We start from the raw sequence: 21704 nt of genomic DNA, 5'->3' as shown, positions 1-21704 counted from the left end.
TTTATATTGTCTGGAAGAATGTTTTAGAATCTTGTCGCAAAGTATTTAAAGTTTCGTTGACCAAAAGTAGTATGCTTAATCGGTATTTGTAGTAATTTTTTGTTGTTGCTTCGAGTACATCGTTTATTTGAATTTATTTCGTAGTAATTGTGTACATTTGTGTACAGATGAGTTTGGATGAGTTAACTACATACATCAAATTTTTTTGCAGATACGACGTCATGATTTTCAAAACTAACCTGAACGTATCGATAGAGTCAGATGTAACCTGTTTTACGAACTCCAATTTATTATTTCCAGAAGAGGTTGAAATTTCGAGGAGAATTTCTGATTCTGAATTTGAGGTCAAAGGAACGTTTGACGGATACTACTGGTGCCTTTCTGTAAATACAGGAACATACGTCCCCAATGAATCCGAGCGAATTTTATTCATTAAGAATAAACAACACTACGAATCTCTTTTAGTTATTATAGTAGAACAAAAAGAATTTTTCAACAAATTTGGTTTGATATTTGAGAAAAACACCACTTTATACGAGTTTTACTGTCCCTATCAATGCGATGACTTATATGATACGGCAGAAGATTTCGAAACACTTAAAGAATATTATGAAGCGGCAAAGCATTTTTCAATATCTCGTTTTTACAGCGACAAGATAATTTTTCATGGAGTCACAAAGAACTTTCTAGATGGATTTCAAGGTATTCTTAACTTCCCTGAATCTAGATCAATATTATTTTGTGAACCAAATGGAAGCATTCCACGATTGAATACAGGTGAGTTGATACAATAGTGATTTTGTTATGGATTGTATTATATTACAGACAAATAGTTCTGTGAACAGTTTTCTTATTTAATAAATCAAAAACAAAATTTCTTCTGAAATCATAAAACTTATAAGAAAATACTTAAATACCTACCTACTTAATTATAAAGTGTGTATTTAATGTAACATTTATTTTTACTGCAATAAGGAATAATACACTTTGTCCTAAGAAACGTCACTTTCTCAGCGATCGATCTTTTTAAAACTTTCTTCAGGCAGGTAGGTATCATAATTATTGAAAAGATGCTGATAAGAAAGTTCAAATAAACACACAAAGCTTTCACATTCTTTAAAATAATCTTTACTGAACCAAATTTACAGACGAAATGAAAAACGGTTGAGTTAAAACAATAATGTATTACTTATACCACAATAATGGGTTTTTTGCTGCTAGGCCCTGCGGGCGGCACTTGTTTGGGCTTCGCCCAGTTTAAGTGGTACTAACAACAGTTACATTTAATAAGTAGATATTAGGTCATCCACAGAGAGAGAGTGAGTATATATTGTTAAGAGATTATTACAATATAGCACCCCTGAGGAGATATTTCACAAAAGCGGCGCTATACAAATTGTCCAATAAATATAATTTTTACATTTAATTGCGTACATATGCATTGATATACAACGGAAATACATAAAATAATGTAATCTTATTAAACTTTATTTCATTAAAACACAAACTTTGTTTACATCACTTTATTATATGCAACCACTACATGTTTCATGAACGAAGTTCACCTCATAAGGAGTAAGTATACTCTGAAGTCAAAAATTAAATATAGATTACAATTGGAAAGAAGAAGTGGAAGGAGGGGGGAGGGGTTACAGTGGGCGGGGTTTATCAGAATTAGGAATTAGTTGAGTGGGAAAATATTTAAAGAGAGTTTATAAAAAAAACTTGTTGATTAAATCTGCTTTTATATTAGCATGTTTTATAATTTCTAAATTATTTATTTACGATGCTTTATATCCTATTTGAAGTATTTTAAGACCTGAAAAAAACAAATAGCATTTAACAATAAAACAATATAATCATAAAACAAATAGCATTTAATAACGGTTATTCTAATAAATTGATAATTGAAATACTAAATAAAAAAAATTAAACATAATCTTTTCACACGGTATATTTACCTTATTTCTAAGGAGAGAAATAAACAATGATACTTAATATTTCAAAAATTATAAATAAAAACATTTCTGATACTATTCAACCGGCGTTTTACACTAATAACAAAATGAAGAAATATATTCTGAGTAATAAAAATTAAGTTAGTATAAATCACAAACACAGAGGAACTTCGGATTCTCCTAAGTCATCAGCACAGAAGAAAGTAAATACAAACAAAATATCAAGCAATCCTTCACAACCTCTACCCATTTCATTTCAACTAGCATGAAAGAGACCAACAGACCTAACATACTGAACTATGTCAACCGGGCAAGTTCTGACCCACAACTAAGTGCTCCAAAAAACTAATTACTGTCTCGGAAGATCGGAAACAAGGAATATTTACAACAACCAAAATTAACAACCAAAACCAACCAACAAAAAGTCTCCCAATTCGGCTGGTCCCCGCGGGAGTTATAGACCACAACCCTCTAACAACAAGAAGAAACAAAATACTCAATATTGCAACTTTAAATCGAGAACCCTTAGAACAGAAGAAAGCCTACACGAGCCAGAAATAGCTCTCGAAGAAATAAAATGGGATATCCTGGGCATTAGTGAGATGCGAAGACTAGGAGAAAAGATTGAGGAACGCATTGACTATATACTATTCCAAAAAGGCGAAACAGCCGGCAAAAAGGTGTAGGATTCATAATCAAACGGTCAATGAAACAATACATACAAGAACTAATTGGAATCTCTGATCGAATAGCCATTCTCAACATTGACATACCGGGATACCAAAAAGTATGGTCAATTATACAAATTTATGCTCCAACAGAACAAGCATCGAAAACAGAATTCAAACTTTTCTATAAAGAACTAACACAGACAATAACAAGGTATCAAAACAACCATATTATTCTAATGGGCGACTTTAATGCTCAAGTCGGGGAGAAGCAATGCAAGGAAGAATATGTCTTGGGAAAGTTCGGTCAAGGTAGAAGAAGTCCACAAGGTGAGTTTCTGGTTGAATTCTTATTACAACACAACCTAACGCTCTTGAACAGTTTATATATGAAAAACCAAAAGAATAAGTGGACATGGATCTCCCCCGACGGCAACACCAAAAACGAAATTGACTACATAACATCAAACTATCCAAAAGCCTTCGCGGATACGTCGGTTCTAACTAAATTCAACTTCAATACAGATCATCGAATGGTCAGAAGCAACATAAGAATAGAATTTCCAAAGAAATCTAGAAAACATTTCGCTTCACTCACTACAAAACACCACAGCGATGAAAACTTAAAGGTAATAACACAATCTCTAATTAGATCAGCCGCAGAATTAACTACGAGTAACATTGATACTCATACGAAATATGGAATGCTAGAAAATCTACTAACTAAAGTAAAAGCTGAGACAAGCAATAGAAACAAGTACAAGCTAAGTGATACAACGCTGCAACTTATAAAAGAAAGAAAAAATCTACTTACAAAACATCCTAAAAAAGAGAACATAAAAACTATAACGAAACTAAGTAAGGAAATCAGAGAGAACATCAGGAAAGATAGGAAGACCAAGAGGCTGCAAACATTAGAAAAGCATATAGTGAAAACAGGAGGAGTGAAAAAAGCGCTTAAAGAATTGAAGGAATCAAATAAGGAATGGATACCAAAACTAAACAAAAAGGGGACTACTTTTTCAAATAGAAATAACATCAACGAAATAGCCACAAAATTTTACCAGGACCTCTATTCAAGCCCAGACGACAAACAAAAATATGATCAGAAGACAAACGTCATTAAAGAGCAGAAAAACGTTATAACCGAACCAAAAATACTTTCCAGAGAAGTAGAAAAAGCCGTATTCAGTCAGAAGATGGAAAAAGCTCCAGGCCCAGACAAAGTGACAAACGAACTTCTTAAAGGCACCCTAAAAGAACTACTACCAATATTCACTTCAAAATTCAACGAAATACTAACAACTGGTCTAATCCCTCCACAGTGGAAAACATCAAACATTATTCTCATATTTAAAAAAGGACAAAAGGAAGATATAGGGAACTACAGACCTATAAGTTTGATGTCAAATATCTACAAAGTATTTTCCAAGGTTATCCTGGAAAGAATAAGTAAAAAGTATTAGACGAAAACCAACCACGGGAGCAAGCCGGCTTCAGACAAAAATACTCTACCCTGAACCACATACACACAGCGAAACAAATAGTAGAAAAATATAACGAGTATAACAAGAAAATATACATGGCATTCATCGATTACTCCAAAGCTTTCGACAGCATAAAACACACAGCTTTATGGGATAGTCTTAAACAGCAGGGGATACCTTTAATATACATCAATATTATAAAAAACATATACCTGAATTGCGAAGCGAGGATCCAACTAGAAACCTTGGGGAAAAAGTTCAAGATCAAGAGAGGAGTAAGACAGGGAGACCCTCTATCACCAAAATTGTTCTCGGCTGCTCTAGAAAGTATCTTCCGCAAACTAGATTGGGAAAAATATGGTATCAACGTGCAAGGTGCAAAACTGAACCACCTAAGATTTGCAGACGATATAGTATAACGTATATATAGTATAATTTCCTTTTCGAGGAAAACCCAACGCACCTAAATAAAATGATAGAATCACTAAACGAGGAAAGTGTGAAAGTCGGCCTATGCATGAACAAAGACAAAACAAAATTGCTTACAAACTCTGATCCAGTAACTATAAAAATTGACAACCAACCACTCGAATATGTGTCAGAGTACATCTATCTTGGACAAATAATATCATACAAAGATCAAACCACTAAATAAATCGAGCGAAGAGTAGCAAATGGATGGAAGAAATACTGGTCTTTGAAAGAAGTCTTGAAATCCAAGGAACTAAGTATGCAAATAAAAAGGAAAGTCTTCAACACGTGTATAATTCCAGTCATCACCTATGAATGCGAAACTTGGGCACTCACCAAACGCCACAGAGAAAAGTTGGAACGCTACCAGAGAGCCATGGAGAGAAGTTTGACAGGAATAAGAAAACAGGACAGAGTGAGATGTAGCAAATAAGGGAGATAACTAATGTTGCCGATATAGTTACCCGAATAGACCAACAAAAATGGAGATGGACAGGTCATATGATCCGAGACCCACAAGAGAAATGGTGTAAAAATGTCACTGACTGGTATCCCAGAGATGGCAAGAGAAGTAGAGGACGTCAACACATGAGATGGGAAGACGACCTAAAACTCACGGCTGGACATCAATGGAGAAGAGTAGCGCGTGACAGGTCCCAATGGAAATTGTTAGAGGAGGCCTATGCCAAGAGGCAAACTGAGCTTCGGGATATATTATAATAAACAAAACATTTCTAATATTAATGTACCTAACAGAAGTTCAGAATAAAAGGCTTATTATTATTATTATTATTAATAAACATAGCGATAATCAAACAAAAAATCGGGAGTTTATAAACTCAATTGGGATTTATTGTAATTTCTTTTACAAAGGTAGAACGAATAGAAACTTTGAAGTCAGAACTAAAGAACATCTTGGAGCTCTAAATGGAAATAGTGAATCTGAGTTTGATCATCTTTTGAATAATGATCACACTTTTGATAAAAAATCAGGTCTTAAAATACTTCACACAGGATAGAAAGAATCGCAAATAAATAATTTTGAAATTTTAAAAATCAGATATAATTACTAAGAAAAACGAATTATAAACCCTCTTTTAAATATTTTCCCACTCAACTGGTCTTTCCCGTATAACGATATTGTAATTCCTAATTCACTCTTACCCCTCCCCCCTGCTTCCACTTATTCCTTCAAATTGTTATCTATATTTAATTTTTGACTTCAGTGTATACTCTTGATGAGGTTAACTTCGTTCATGAAACATGTATAGGTTGTATATAATAAAGTGATGCAAACAAAGTTATTTCTGTTTTAATAAAATAAATAATGCCATCACAAAGTAATAAGTTTCCAGAAGAAATCTTCTTATTACGCTTGTTAATGGTCAAGTAATTTTGCATAACTATGTGTATTGTTAGCTGCATATTTAAATATTGGAGCCAGTCATTTGGTTGGTTCTTATACCGCCAGAGGTGCGCTCTATCGGTCGTCTATAAATGCCGTGCGTATCGGCTATTTTCAAGGAACGTCAGAACGCGTGATTTTTTCACAAACGTCAAACATTATCACTTATTTGTGGATAATTTTCACTGTAATGTAATTATTCAAATCGTTTATGAACTTTATAAAACATATTTTCTTCGATATTATCTAAAAATTATATGAGCAGAAACGGTGTTTTTGAAGAAATCTCGTATTACATAAGGCGATCCTATTTCAGTATGACATCGGGTCTTAATTTTAAAGTCTAATTTTTTGGATCCGGTCGCCTGCAAACCGAAATGAACCTAACGGTTGGTTAAAATTGAGGGGCAGAGTGGTCGTTTTTGCCTTTGCGGAATTTACTCGAAACATACTATTTGGATTCGACCAATCAGAGGGCCTAGACCGTCCAGACGCTAGTATAATAATCAGATTACCTACGTCACGCCTTATATTCTTATGAATATGCTAACGTAGCTCTCTGGGAGGAATTGTACAGAGATTCAATTAATTATTATGTTTTTTAGGTGAGACGAAAATAATCATGAACATCAACATCAATAATACCGATCTTGACGAATGCAAATTGCTGAGATGTAAGGGCGATTTCGGTATTGGAAGCTATTGGGATATATCAGATTTCTCTAACAACAATTGTCCCGTAAGTCACAAACTAAACTCAAACAAAGGTTACACTAAATGATATTAATATCTAATATATTAATATCTTCTTTAATGTATGAGTTTTTATTCTTTTTAATATTGTGTCACAAACAAATGGTTACGGGTGTACCATCTCATCTCTAATACGGAGGCCAAATTGTGTAAATTAAATATAATTTTAAATACTCGCTATCTCTGTAAATTGCTTAGTAACGGAGCTAGTCCCTTCGTCCTGTACCATTATGAAACCCTGCATTTGTCACATTATTTTTAAAACTTTGGTCCTGACGAAGGAAGTGAATGCTGAAAACGGTTGTATTAAGTACAACATAAATATATTGTTTTTTAATGTGTAGGTTTTAACGAACTTGTTTTTTTTTGCTATCCCAGAGTCCTGAAATCCAGATCAACGAAACTATGAATACCGTGGAAGACATTATTTTGAATGGTCCTGTTGACATGTCCAGTCTGACGATTGCTGTCGATGAAATCAACAAAGTACTAAGACTTAGAGAAGAAGTTGAAATACCCTCGAGAGTCCTGCAAGAACTGGATTTAGTTCTCGAACAAGTACACTTGCCCAAGGATCAAGTCCAACTTACCGTCAATAGACCAAATTTGGATATAATGGTGGCGGGAAGTACCAATAATGTATCAATCATAGGAATCAAAGTATATTCAAGTTCATCAAAGTTTGAAAATTCATCGATGCACTTATTGACTCCAGGTGAAATATCATAAATGTTATTAATCAGTTAATTATTGCCAGATCTGAACTGATCTAGCTTAAATATTGAATCAGTGTTAAAAAATATATATAAAATCATATCTGCGTCTTGCTTCTAAAAGGTCCAATATCAGTTTTTAAAAAATTTACGAGGCCTTTGCAGAGTTTACTTTGTTTGCACTTTTTTTTAATTTAACATTAGGCCCCAAAAATCTAAAAATTCTTTCTCAAAATCGAAAAGTTCTTTTAGAATTCGGAAAATAACCCAATTTTGAGGAGAGTCCTCAAAAAAATTACAGTTGGCATAGCATCTGGGTTCCGACAGTGAGTTCTATTTTTCGGCTGGCTAAGTCCTACATTACTACACTAGCAACATTAGAACTCACAGTGATGGTAATAGGAGATTTTTAAATGCTGTCAGGTTATTTGTAACCCGTGGAGGTTTGTCTTTCTTTAAAAAAATTATGAAATGTATATCGAAAAACTGACATTGTGTCATTTTAGAAATAAGCCCCATGCTCGACTCCGAATGAGACTACTCGAAACAAAAGTACTTTAACAGCGCGCCCGGAATTAAAACTCAAGTCGACTGGACTATGAAACGATCACTTTTACGACGAACATTAAAAAAAATTCAAAATGTAATGGCGCCAATACATTTGTATTACGGGAAAGAAACAAAGCAGCAGCAAATGTCGCGAAACGCCGTTCTTTTCCTATAATTCGAGGCTCGGATCGTGTTTCCGAATATATGCATGTTTATTTTTTTTTTCATTTGGTTTTACGCTCAGCTGGATTTTCACATGGCTTTTAAAAAAAAAAAACAGAATATATATAGTGAGTAAGAAAATTATACGAAAAAAATATTAAAGCATAATATAACAGTAAACTGAATATGAAACAATATTAATAAAACTTTTTTTTAAATTTTTTTTTATTGAAACATATAAACAAGGTTACAATTTATTTAACAATATAAACACCAATATTTCAATCACTCTCCTAATAAAGCAGCTGCTTGTGTTTAGGAGAGGACAACAAAAATATTTTAACATTTGTTTAAATTAAAGAAAAAATATTAGTAATAAAACAAAAAATAACAATAAAAGTAATAAAAATATAGGTTAGTTAATAAATGATTCAAAGAATTTAAAAGGCAAAAACATATTTCTAAACAATAAGTAAAGTTATGAGGTGGTACAAGAGTATTTTAATTTAATTTTTTTTTTATATTTTTCGAAGTTTTCTTCCGATCGTATATCAAGGGGTAATTTATTAAATAATTTTACACCCTTGAATATATAGTGATGCTGTGCTGTTGTGGTTCGTGCTAGTGGCACGGTTAGTCCTCCAACAGATATTATTCTTTTGCTAATATTCAATTGTGGTAAATTATTTTTACTAAAGAAATCTTTATGTATTTGTAGGAGTGCAATTTTGTCATAAATTTTTGTAAGTGGGGAACCGGGAAATCTTGAAAAACATTTATAGTTGGGTAGTAATATGGCTTTTTAAAGATGATTTTTACTAGTATTTTTTGAATAGTTTCCAGTGGGAGTAGGGATGATTTATATGCACCCGCCCAAGCCACGATTCCATATTGTAGGACAGAGTGCGCCAGTGCATAATAAATATCTTTTAGTATTTTTAATGATACAGTATTTCTTAGTCTAAAAAATATATAGATCAGTTTTCTCATTCTGTCTACTGTGGAATTTATTTGACTTTTCCATTTGATGTTATTATCAATAATTATTCCAAGATATTTTATTTCTTCTTTACTACTAATGTTTATACAGTTTAAGTTAGAGGGTGCGATTCTAAGGAGGCAATTTCTTTCGTGAATTTTTATGTTTAGATTTACATTTGAGATATTCCCTGTTAGGCTATAAGGTATAAAATGGGTTTTTTCGACATTTAGTGTCAATAAGTTTTCGTCAAACCATAGTTTAACGATATTTATGTCATTATTAGCTGATACTTCGACCTCATTCCAAGAATTTCCTTCAATAGTTATCACTGTATCATCTGCGTAAGATATAATGTTTCCAATGATTGAGAGTTCAAAAAGTTCATTTACATATAGTATAAATAGTAAAGATTCGTAAACAGTTCCTTGTGGAATTCCAAAATCTATATTTTCTATTTCACTTAATTCGCTGTTTACTTTAACCTGTTGAGTTCTTTGATAGAGATAACTTTTTAACCATGTTTTAGCTTTGCCAGTAATTCCTATATTATTTAGTTTATTAATTAATTTTGAATGTGAGACACTATCAAAAGCTTTACGGAGGTCAATGAATATACTTAAGCACTTTTTGCCTCTATCTAATGTTTTGTAAATAAGCTTAGTTAATTCTTCAATTGCGTCTTGTGTGCTAAGTTTATCTCTGAAACCGTATTGACTAGGGTTAATACATTTTTGGTTATCTGTATAATCAGTAATTTGTTTTTTTATTACTTTTTCGTGTATTTTTGCAATGTTGGATAATAAGGATATTGGGCGGTAATTTTTTACTTCTTTTGAACCTCCGGATTTATATACTGGGATTATAATGGCTTTTTTGTAGTTAGACGGGAATATTCCGTATTTAGTACTTACATTAATTATATGCGTAATCGGTTTGGTTAGAAAATTGCAGTATTTTTTCAAGATTTCTGTAGTTATACCGTCGTATCCTGGCGCACTACCATTTTTAAGTGATTGTATTATGTTTTCAATATTTTTTTCTGTAGTCGGTTTAAAAATTGAAAGATTGCTATTTGTTATTTTATCTTCACGTATGTCATCAGGTTGATAATTTTGGTCAATTTTATTTGCAAGTTTTTGACCGACGGTAGCGAAAAATTTGTTGAAAATATTTGCGCACATTTTTGTAACATGTAACAGTAACATAAAATAATATAATAGAAACTAGAACAATACTACTTATAAGATAAATCTCTAAAACTACATTACCAACGCTATTTTATACAATGTAAGTCTTTCCATGAAAATCATACGTGTATGAAAAACTAACGTCTTTTTCATTGAAATAATTGATTTTTGTCTTTCCAGAAACAATTATTGATGTAAATGAAACAAATTTGATAATTGTCAACGTATCGACAATAATGGAAGCTCATCCGATGGCCCAACTTTCATTCGTCCACTTCCGAGATGACCGAGCTTTCCAGCAGACGGACGGAAATATTAAAAAGGTCAACAGCCCGGTCGTGAGCGTTTCCATTAATAATGTTTCATTTTTCGACGAAAGTCGACGAAAGCTCCACATTGATATATATTTTCGACCTTTTGTCAGCCAGAAAGACGACGAGAAGAAGGAATGTGCATATTGGGACACCAACATAGGAAGGAATGGAGAATGGTCCACAAAGGGATGTGAGCTACTCACCGACCGGCTGGGAACATTGGATATCTGCAGATGCTATCATCTTACACATTTTGCCCAAATACTGACAACTCGCGATGTGACGAGCATTCTAGAAGGGCATTATGCTGCACTAACAATAATATCAATGTTGGGTTGTTGCCTTTCTATTATTGGTCTCGTGATAATTGCTCTCACAGCTATCGTATTCGAACGGTGGAGAAGTGACTTTGTTCATCAAATATGGATAAATTTATCCGCTGCAGTTGGGGTGATGATCATTTTGTTCATGGTAGTTGCAGAATTAGACTTTGAAAAAAGAAGTGAAATTTTATGCGTCGGATTTGGCATCGCTTTCCACTATTCAGTCCTTTCTGTGTTTAGTTGGATGCTTGTGGCAGCAATGGTATATTATCAAATGATTGTAAATGTATTTGAATCTCGTGCTTCTGATGACAGGGTTCGTATTCTACGGGCAACACTATTTGGGTGGTTAATTCCGTTTATTCCAATAACGATTTTGTTATGCTCGAGTTATGAAAGTTATACTCAAAACAATTTAACAGACTTTCAACACAAATTTTGCTATCCCAGTGGAATGGGCCTTTGGTTAGCAGTTGTTATGCCAGTTGTATTAGTAGTAATTCTTAACACCTTCTTATTTATTCACATAATGCACGCAGTTCGCAAATCGGCGAAACTAAAGAAGCACGATAAGAAAAAAGGACAAATGTTTGGGAACGTCAAACAACTCATAGTTCTATTTTATCAGTTTGGTTTGATATGGATATTTGGAATCCTTTCAAATAATTTGGTCGTGGCATATGTATTTTGTATTACAGCAACTTTACAGGGCTTAGTTCTATGTTATTTTTTTGTGATTGGAAACACTAACACTAGAAATTTATGGAAAGTTAAAATTAGTCTCTACAAAAATGCAGGATTTACTATTGGAACTGAAACATCAACAATTCAATACACTCGTTCAAATGAAGGTGGCCGACGTTTTGTAGAAAACTCCAGCCATAAAACAGCCATTGAAGAAGATAATGTTTCTATATGCGCCCAAGATTCGAAAAATCGGATATGAAAAAACGTTAAGCCAAAGTACAAAGTTTGTGAAATATAGTTATATTGTACCATTGAAATATTCACGAAAACCTTTTACTTCCTAAAATCATAGTGGTTACGAACAGTCGCGATTCTTGATCTTTTTAACTGGTCGTTCAGAAATTCAAGAGAAGAAATAATTAAATACTGGAGAAAGCTCAACACAATATTGTACAACTAGCGACAATATGGCATTTGGCGAATTTTTTTGAAAGTAACTAAGGAATATAGCATATAGAATATAGAAATATATGAAAAAAATGACAATTTTTTGTCTAACTTTTTCATAATTAAAAACACCTCACAAGTTTCGCGCGGAACACTGTGTATATAATGGGGCACGTTTATAGTGATATGATAATTAATATGAATTTATGCAGAAATTACGAAGGTTCAGAACGAACTTAAACTAGTTGGTTTAATATATTGATTGGCGATTGTGCAGTGAAGTCTCATAAAAAACTATGGCAAACAAGATTTACTTGTTTATTTACAATTTTTTTACAAAATCCACATAAACAAAATCGCAGCAATTCAAAACAAATTCGTAAAATATCTTTGTTACAAGTCATTTGACAGACTTAATAATTATGCAGAGGCAGCTTCATACTATTAAATCGATTCACTGAGTGTACTGAGGCATCATAAGGATGCACTATTCCTGTATAAAGTAGTTAAAAATAATATTCAATGCCCAGAATTGCTAAACAAGATTTCATTCAATGTACCTGCGCCTTCAACACGCTCTTGTGTCCTGTTCAGGGTTGATCAATGCAAAACTAAATCTAAGCAGAATTCTAGCCTGAACAGACTATGCAATAATTACAATAGCGTATTATCCAAGGTTGATATTTTTAGTTGCGAACTTACCAAATACGAGAGGTCTATAAAAGAATATTTTTCTGGTGGTTTGTGAATGATGTTTACGTCTCTATTGCTTATTTCTCTATTTTGATTTGATTTATATCTACAACCTCTCTTCATGGCTATAAATGTATTGTTTTGTAAATTTTACGTTTTATCTAATCTTTTGTTTTGTATAAGTTTTTTTTTTAATATAATTTAATTACAAATTTAATTTACTTATTCCATATTATGCTGTCTCATTAGAGGTAAAGTCACAAGGAGTACATCTATAACTGGTTTTATTTTGGCTCTATAATACTTATGTACAAACTGATTAAATGTAAACTGTCGATTTCCCGAAAATTAATAAATAAAGTTGTTATTTTTAATGATAAACTAATGTTAATAAGACAAGGTTTTTTATGCATAGCACAAAGGATAACAAATTATTATAGGCAATAATTGGTCGCCAGAAATATCCATACAAATATAATAAGCAGTAATTTTTGATTCACGTACTAGTACATATTGAATTATTTGGCGTATTGGAAATAGCTATAATACGCATAATATGTATGTAAATGTAATATCTTACGTTGGGTGCAACGAACAAGCTGCTTGTGTATGCATAATATGTGTGTAAATGTAATATCTTACGTTGGGTGCAAAGAACAAGCTGCATGCATAATATGTGTGTAAATGTAATATCTTACGTTGGGTGCAAAGAACAAGCTTCTTGTGTATGCATAATATGTGTGTAAATGTAATATCTTACGTTGGGTGCAACCAAAGATATTAGAAGAACGAGATATGCTATGTTGGCCGCCGGACCGTAGCCGGAGTACTACCTAATTAGGGTACTTTGAACGGTATCGGGACGTGTACGCACAGAAATCTGTTATATGTATTAGTGCGGATACCTCAGCGCAAGCGAAGGTGTGCAGTAGTATTGGTGAACAAAACCGGCGACACTCGGCAAAACAATTCCACTCAGTACGAACTGCGCATAGCACATCTCGTTCTTCTAATATCTTTGGGTGCAACGAACAAGCGACATGCTTTTGTACGCATTATATGTATGTAAATGTAATATCTTACGTTGAGTGCAACGAACAAGCTGCTTGTGTATGCATAATATGTATTGTCACGTCTGATGTCCCGTCTGATGTCCCGTCTGATGAGCATGGACCCTTGTCAATCACCAGGGCTATTATGGGGCTAAGGCAAGGAGACATAATGTATAAAAACATTGAAGAACCTTGATCATGTTTGAAGGTGTTTGGAGAGTCTGCCAGCGGTGAGCAGATTGCGCCGGGTAGAGATTCGTAGGATAGAGTGCGAAAGAGTGCGCGAGTCCATCCTCAATCATTCAGCATCCATTGAACGTTTAAAGGGACAATGATGCTTCATCTTTGCGTCACCTCGACAGCATGCTTGGCAATCCTGTGCAGTCTCCAAGGAATTACCCCTCAAAACCACTCACAAATAAAACCATTTTTACTTTCAAACAAACGATTGTATATTTTCATCTCTTCAAGCCACAACACTCGAACAAGCACAGGCCGATCTCATACAGGAGTCGAAACGTTGGTTTTATGTTTTGTAAATTTAAACGGAAAGTCTCCGAAGGATAAGTTCAAGGTATCCGCGCGATCTTTTTCATTATTTTCGATATCACTTCTTTTCTCGCCTAACGCCACGCGCACCGCGGAATCGTCGTCCCGCGTATTGTTCCCCAATCTACCTACCCGCGTAATTTTTGCTCGCCCGTCAAACCGATCGCAGGGCAGCCACCCGAAAAACTCTCAACAAAACAATAATCAGGCACTACCGTGGCAATCCAAACTTGCACAATTCTTTGACGTTACAGTATGTAATAATAATACTATTTGGATGATTTTTATAGCGCCGTTTTTGTGAAAGATCACCTTAAGGGTGCTGTAATTTTAATCTATCAAGTAATTGCCTTAGATAGATACCTACATGAAAATAATGTTATTAAGTTTACCTCGCTAGGTGAAACAAGGATAGGCGAGTCTAGTGAATCTTCAAATTTTAGAATTGTCTTCTGGCTAATGTTGATCATCTCTGTGCCGTTCTCAAACTGTACTCTCCCGATGAAAGTTATTTTTTCGCTGCAACGAAACAATGTTATGACAAAATTACTATGTGTTTTGTTTTACTTCGACCGTGAGAATTATACGTCTACAAATATTGTCTACAAATCTACATACTTAAATTACATGTTTTTAAATTAAATTGAAGCAAAATAAAATCAGTTCATTTCAATTGTCCGGTCAGTGGCTGAGTTGGCATCGCGTTTGGGTCCCATCCAGGTGTCGTTCGTTAAATTTCTCAGCTGACTAAGTCGTCCATAATATTAATATTGTAAGATTATTTGTAACCCGCAAATGATTGTCTTCCTTTTAAAAAATAAATAAAATCGCCGCTCATTGGTAAAATATTTTATTATAGCGTGTAAAGGAAGTGATTTACTGTAGGTGCCAAAATGCTACCCACGCGGAACCTAACCAAACCTATTTCGAATTCAATCCGATCACAAGGCGATGTTAATGGAAGGCCTGCCACGTTGAAGAGTCACTTGGTATAACCACCGTACCTAGGAAATGCACAGGTGGTCTGGATAGCCGACACGGAGAATCCCGATCTATGCCTTAGCTGATGAAGGATTCCGTGATCACGGCTTAAGTTATTTCATTGGGTAGGCACTTATCTATTACAGTAAATGTCAACGAAGAACAAAATTACAATCACATGAAATAGTAATTAAAAATGATTTGAAAAGTATTTTTTTAAATACTCTAACATATTTATGCGCCAATAAGAAACATGCAGAAGTGCTGTGTGTAAATGAAAATAATATATTCAATATTCTCATAGTGGAATAACTTATTGGGCAAAACCTTAAATTGTAATATTTGATCACTGGATATAATAATATTAACAATAAAAAGAGAAGGCTCCGACAAGGTTAATGTCCTGGGTTCAATTCCTAGATTCGATAGAATTTTTTTTCTGGCAATTCCGTTTCACGTTTAGTTTTAGAGTTATATTATCTTCAATGATTAAAAAATAATATATTATCTCAATAGTTGAAATGACCACTCACCTCGGTTTGTGTAAGGACTATTTCGGATGTGTTGTTGACTATTATTTAAAGGCGACCATGTAAAGTGATTTCGTTGGCGTTTCCTACAAAAAATTATTTCGTCCATACATAATAATAATCACACTATCCGGAAAAAAATCTGCCTTATTCTCTATATTATTTTAGAGTACATATACTTGTATAGAACCCATGCAGGAGAATAGTTTTTATTTTTTAACAGTTAATTATTAATATTATTGAGGTATGTTATTATAGTCTTCTTGTAACAATATTCCGTATAGTTGAACACATCTACTATTTTTTTCTATTTGAACATATCTAATGTTGCTAACTGCTTGGCAATCGTACGAGCAAAAATATAAATGCCTCAGTCCTGATATTTTTTATTACAATTAAAAATAATTTTCTATCGAGTAGTGCTATTTGGTATGTTTTATGGGAATTGGTAGTGAGACAATAAAATATGATGCTGTTTTTGTCACAGCGTTTATTGAGAGTCGGAATAACAAATCGGTTGAGTTGCGCAGTTGGGAGATGGCTCTGGATCGATGACGATGATGACACCAGGCGTAGTCGGCGATGACTGCGGTAGAATGGTCGAGATGCGGGTCAGTGGGTCGACACCGTGTTGATGGAGAACTGACTCGTGTACTTGTTCAGCACTGATGAAGGCGAGGAGTCTTCCGGGTACTTCAGCGTGAACGAGGTAGCCGAAGGTGCAATGGACCTGGTCGGCAGATGAGCGGGAGTTACAGGCTAGCGACGATGGTCGCGGAGCCGAGGCGCAGACGACGATGAGCTGGTCGCCAGGTCTAGGCGCGTGAGGTTAGCGCTGGCCAGGAATGATAGCCTGGGCCAGGGCGTTGAAGTGAAGAAGGACCGAAGCGTGACGTGGGGGGAACCGGCCATGATGACCGATTCCTCCATTACGCCGAGTTGGAGATCTCGAGTAAGATGATGTCACGTGGAACTTGTTGAGTGGAACGAGGTGGAATTAATATGTACTTCGGTCCTCCACCGCTTATATACCTGCTGATTCCTTTGTTCTTGTCTGCCACGGTTTGGAGTAGCGTCTGGACGTCGAACCCGCAGGACCGCTGACTCGGTTCATTGTATGAGCATTTGCATCACCCTGTATGCAAATCAGCAGTTTACGTATTGCGGTACCGATATTTTTATTTTATGTTTCGTAAGACTGATTGCTGTCTCAGCTTTTTAACTCGTGCAGTCTGGTTACGATATGATGACCCTAGGAGCAGTGATATAACCGCTACATTTTAAACAAGATAGATATTTTTATAGATAGGATTTGCGAATTTCATTATTTAAAAAATATATTTTTGATTTCAAAAGAAAAAAATTACCATTCGAATGTTAGTAAACTCATCTGAATGACGACATCTTTCTAATATTTAAACAAAAGAAATACACGCTCAAAACCAATAATGATTACTAAAAAGTAATGTTTCTACCTACTTTATACCTACTTTACTTATCAGTTTCAATTTAAAAAATTAAACGTTCACTGAATTTGAATAATTTTACGTATTTCGCATGAATGCGCTTTCTAAATGTTTTTTTTTCCATTATTTCTGGCTTTCACCCTTCAAGGGTGTTCTTGGCCATCATTTTAAATTATTGAGAAATGAAAATTTATTTAAATAGGCAAATTTCAAAATTATAATGAGAATTGGAGTCGAGTTCAGACTTAGACGAGATGAGATGTTGAATGAAGGGGAGGCAATTTTAGATACGGCTTGATAGAAGAGAGAATATTTGTTTAGAGAGGGACAACCAAAAAATATGTGATCTAAAGTACACACTTCTAGACCACAGAATGTACAATCTGGGGAGTCAAGGACGTGAATTTTAAAAAGGTAGGAAGGAACGGAACAATGTCCGATCCTCATTCGAATGAGTGAAGAAATTTATTTTTTGGAAAAATAATTGCTGAAACCACGGTTTTGATGGAATAGTCCTTTGTATTGAGGCATAGCAGGCTCCCTTGGATTGGCTAGCAATGTGCCAATACTCCGACCAAACATTGCGGGATCTATCTTTGATGATGGAAAAATGTCAAATAGGGGAATGTGGTTTACGAGGGTAACAACGGGGTTGGACGCTCCTTGTTTTGCCAAGGCATCCGCAATATCATTACCCATGATACCAACATGTCCAGGAATCCAAATCAGAGTTACATTTTTACCAGAGCTTTGAATGGAGGCTATCATCTCTCGAATAAGGCATGCAAAGTGACCATCAGGATGAAGAAGAGGACTGGATTTAAGTTTTTGGAGGGAACTGAGAGAGTCAGAGAGAACGAGGGAATGTTCAAAATTATTTTTATTATATATTTGAGAGATTTTATTATTGCAATGCACTCGGCTGAAAATTTGAAATGTGGTAAAAAAATTCAGAAAAAATATATTGAGTTGAGTTAATAACCTTTTCTGCTATTTCCAAGAATGCTTCCATTCTGCTCTTTCCGTATTCCTTGGCCATGTTTTGGAAGAAGCCATCATCCGTTTGCAGTAATACGTAAGGGTGGTCATATTGGACCATTCTTCCTAAACCCATAACTAAAACCTAAAGAAAATTGGGAATATTCATCGAAAACATTAATTACCCCTCTCTGTTACAATTATTGGGACTCGATACATTAAAAGAAAGAAGAATATGTTTTGACCTATTTTATTTATTTAAAATCGTTACCAACCTGTTGAACTTCCCTGAACTTCTTTCGTTAATATGTTTCCATGTACCTAGTCGATCAGTTCGTTTCAAATTACCCTATCATTGCAACAATACAGGATCTAACGCTGAACTCAATTCCATAATGAATCGCATACATGTACTTGGAAATAAATATGTTTTGGATGAACCTATAAACATTGTTAGTTTAACCTCATACAAACACTACTTAATTAAAACTGTCTGTCAGCGCTTCTCAGATTGACTATAATCAAATACAGTTTTAAAGTATCAGTTTTTATGTCGATACTACTATTTATATTGTTCTCTTTTATGTATTTTATATTTATATATATTTTTTTATCTATGTATATTCCGTATTCACATGAAAAATAATTTGTCATTCTTTTGTAAAAGCCGCTATAATCGGCGTTAATAAATAAATAAATAAATAAAAAAAGTATTTTTTTTTAAATATTTCTCTGAAGCCGCTGCTTCTGAACGGGAGTTATCAATTTGTTACAGATATTTGTGCCTGGAGTTTATAGGCCAAGGCAACTATTTTCAGATCGCAACACCATTTCTAATGTGAAAAGTGGCATGAAGAAAACTTAGTAACTACGTCTATATTATAATATATAAGAATTAGAAAGAGAACATAGTAACTACGTGTATATTATAATATATAAGAGTTAGAAGGAGAACATATTAACTAGAGAACATATATTATAATATATAAGAATTAGAATTAGATCGGGTAATAATAACATACGTTAAGAAACCCTTATAATCTACACATTCCCAGATGGCGTTAATGTTATTATTATTATTTTTTTTATATTAACTCCACACAGGAGGCCCTGAAGAAAATAATTTCCCTCAGGGCCTATGTCATCTTTGGGGATGCTGTGTGGAGGGTCTTTTTGTGGAGAGGAAGGAGTGAACATGGGTCTTGAAGAGTCCCATGTTGTAGGAGGGAGGAAACACAGAGGCCGGCAGTTCGTTCCACAGCCGAGCTGTTAAACTTAAGAACGAATCGTAGAAGCGACCCGTTCTCATGTGACAAATGTCAACTGTGTACAAATGTTGGGCGCGCGTTTGGCGTGTATCCCGACTACGCACCGTTCGCATCATTTAATGAAAATACCCCCTATTCAAGTTATTTTTTTAAACACTACGACAAATTATTTCTTTGCGCCCGTACATACGCAATTGGAATATTAATAAATAGTTTTGTCCGTATAAAAACTGAATTATTTCAAGAAAGTCACATAAATACATTTTATTTTATTTTTTATTTGAGACACAAACCGGACATTTAAAGTACATTCTTCTATAGTATAAAATAAATTTACATACAAATATAAATGTCCCTACACTAATGTGTCTGCAGCAATCACATTTGCACATTCACCATCAAAACAATATCATTGCTTTTATATACAAAGCTTAAAATTACATAAATTACAAGATGTAATAATTTTAAAGGTTGAGAGAGGGTTTTACAAGTCAACAACTCAATTCGCCCGGTGTGTATCGAGTTTAACCAGCTGTCAGTTTCGTTTTTTTTTTTCTCGAATTTCTCGACAAAAAGTGGCAAACGCCACAGAATTTAAGCTACTTGCAAAGTATTTTCTGAAAGATTAGTAAATAATATTTGTGTGGTATGTTAATAAAAACTTCAAGTTCTACTTAATATAAAACATCGTCATAAATATTGAGTATTACTATTAACTAGGCTATCTGTGTAAAACGATTAATTGAAAAACATAAGGCAAAAATCGAAACATTTTTATTGATAATTGTAGCATAGATTAAATGTTTACAAAGAATTTGTAGGAAATGTATGGAAATGAAAACAATATCATTACTTTATCCCAGAAGACAACTCATATATAAAAAAATAATCAGTTTTAAAACAACAACAAAAAATTTATACATACATGGGTACACTAAGCTGTCTTCGTAAAACGATTAGTTGAGAAACATAAAAAAATCGAAATATTCTTATTGATAATTGTAGCGTAGAATAAATGTTTACATAGAATATGAAGGAAATGTATGAAAATGAAAACAATATCATTACTTTATCACTGATCATACGAAAGAAGAAGAATCACTGATGACAAATAAAATTAAAAGAAATTAAACAATTTTACACAAAAAAAATGTATTGCATAAAATATTATTGCACATGAATACATACAGTACAGATCTTATAATGATAACACTTAGACCAGTCAATTTGTCAACTAAGGAATTTACAGCGACCAGTAAAAAAATAATAAATATAATTTTTACATGTATTTTTTTCATGTTAATTTGTAGAAATTCATTTTCGTTAAAAGTTTTTTATGACTATTATGAAAGATCTGTTAGTTAAATATTATTTTTGATGATGCAATCGGAAGGCAAAACAACTGTCAGGTGTCATGATAATTACAAAGCAAACTTTTTAAATACATCTTAAAAACAGTAAAAAGTGCAAATAAAAATATACTAAATCCACTAATTAAAACTCAAAAAGACATAGTGAAAATTATTCTGAAAGTTCCTGTAAGGCTGCCTTTACACTTGTAAGTTTTTTCCTGTAAGTTGCTCACGTAAGCGACTTACGACAAATTTACCAATGTAAACGACACCATAAGTCGCTTACCGTAATTTATACCAAGTTACAGAAGTTTTTTTTACGTAAGTTTTTGACAGGTTTAATCGCTCACGCGCGAATTTACGGCTCTCTCACAGCTTATCAAAACAGATTGATAAGTTGAGACGCTCACAGAAAGTTTTGACCTGACTGTCGGGATGGTAAAACAGAAATCTGCAACACTGACACGATTCGATCTTTCCGCCGTTGCTCCTCGGGACTTATTTACTTGTCGCTATGAACAGCTTTATGAAATAATACACTGCAATAATCTATGAAGACTAACATAACATTATTTATCTTTAACACAATGTCATGTTTAAAAAATGCCTGTGTAAATGTGTGATAATGATTCTAGTATTCGACTTCACGAACTGATGGATCAGCTATCAAACTTCACAACAAATTAATATCTCCAATGAATTCATACAAAAATGCAATAAAAGAATACA

The 21704-nt window shown here is 33.8% G+C and overlaps 1 protein-coding gene across 1 annotated transcript; it reads left to right on the top strand.

Moving 5' to 3' along the window:
* The first annotated feature begins 648 nt into the window (after positions 1-648).
* On the top strand, positions 649-12115 carry LOC149425562 (adhesion G protein-coupled receptor G2-like). The gene is made up of 4 exons (XM_089651179.1): positions 649-777; positions 6595-6728; positions 7121-7457; positions 10516-12115. The coding sequence occupies exons 2-4, from the start codon at positions 6612-6614 to the stop codon at positions 11916-11918; spliced, it is 1857 nt and encodes a 618-aa protein (XP_089507305.1). The 5' UTR covers positions 649-777; positions 6595-6611; the 3' UTR covers positions 11919-12115.
* Positions 12116-21704: the final 9589 nt, after the last annotated feature.

The sequence above is a fragment of the Hesperophylax consimilis genome, chromosome 3 (genome assembly GCF_061612785.1).
Source record: "Hesperophylax consimilis isolate HC1 chromosome 3, BYU_Hcon_1.0, whole genome shotgun sequence".
NCBI lineage: Eukaryota > Metazoa > Arthropoda > Insecta > Trichoptera > Limnephilidae > Hesperophylax > Hesperophylax consimilis.
Note: the sequence above shows the minus strand (reverse complement) of the source record. Positions and strands in the feature narration are given on the sequence as shown.

What these genes read in the sequence shown, in the direction of transcription:
- LOC149425562 (XM_089651179.1), top strand. Translation starts at nt 6,612, where the DNA reads ATGAACATCAACATCAATAATACCGATCTTGACGAATGCAAATTGCTG. An exon ending in TCTCTAACAACAATTGTCCC is followed by an intron (nt 6,729 to 7,120) that starts GTAAGTCACAAA and finishes TTGCTATCCCAG; the next exon opens with AGTCCTGAAATCCAGATCAA. An exon ending in GATGCACTTATTGACTCCAG is followed by an intron (nt 7,458 to 10,515) that starts GTGAAATATCAT and finishes TTGTCTTTCCAG; the next exon opens with AAACAATTATTGATGTAAAT.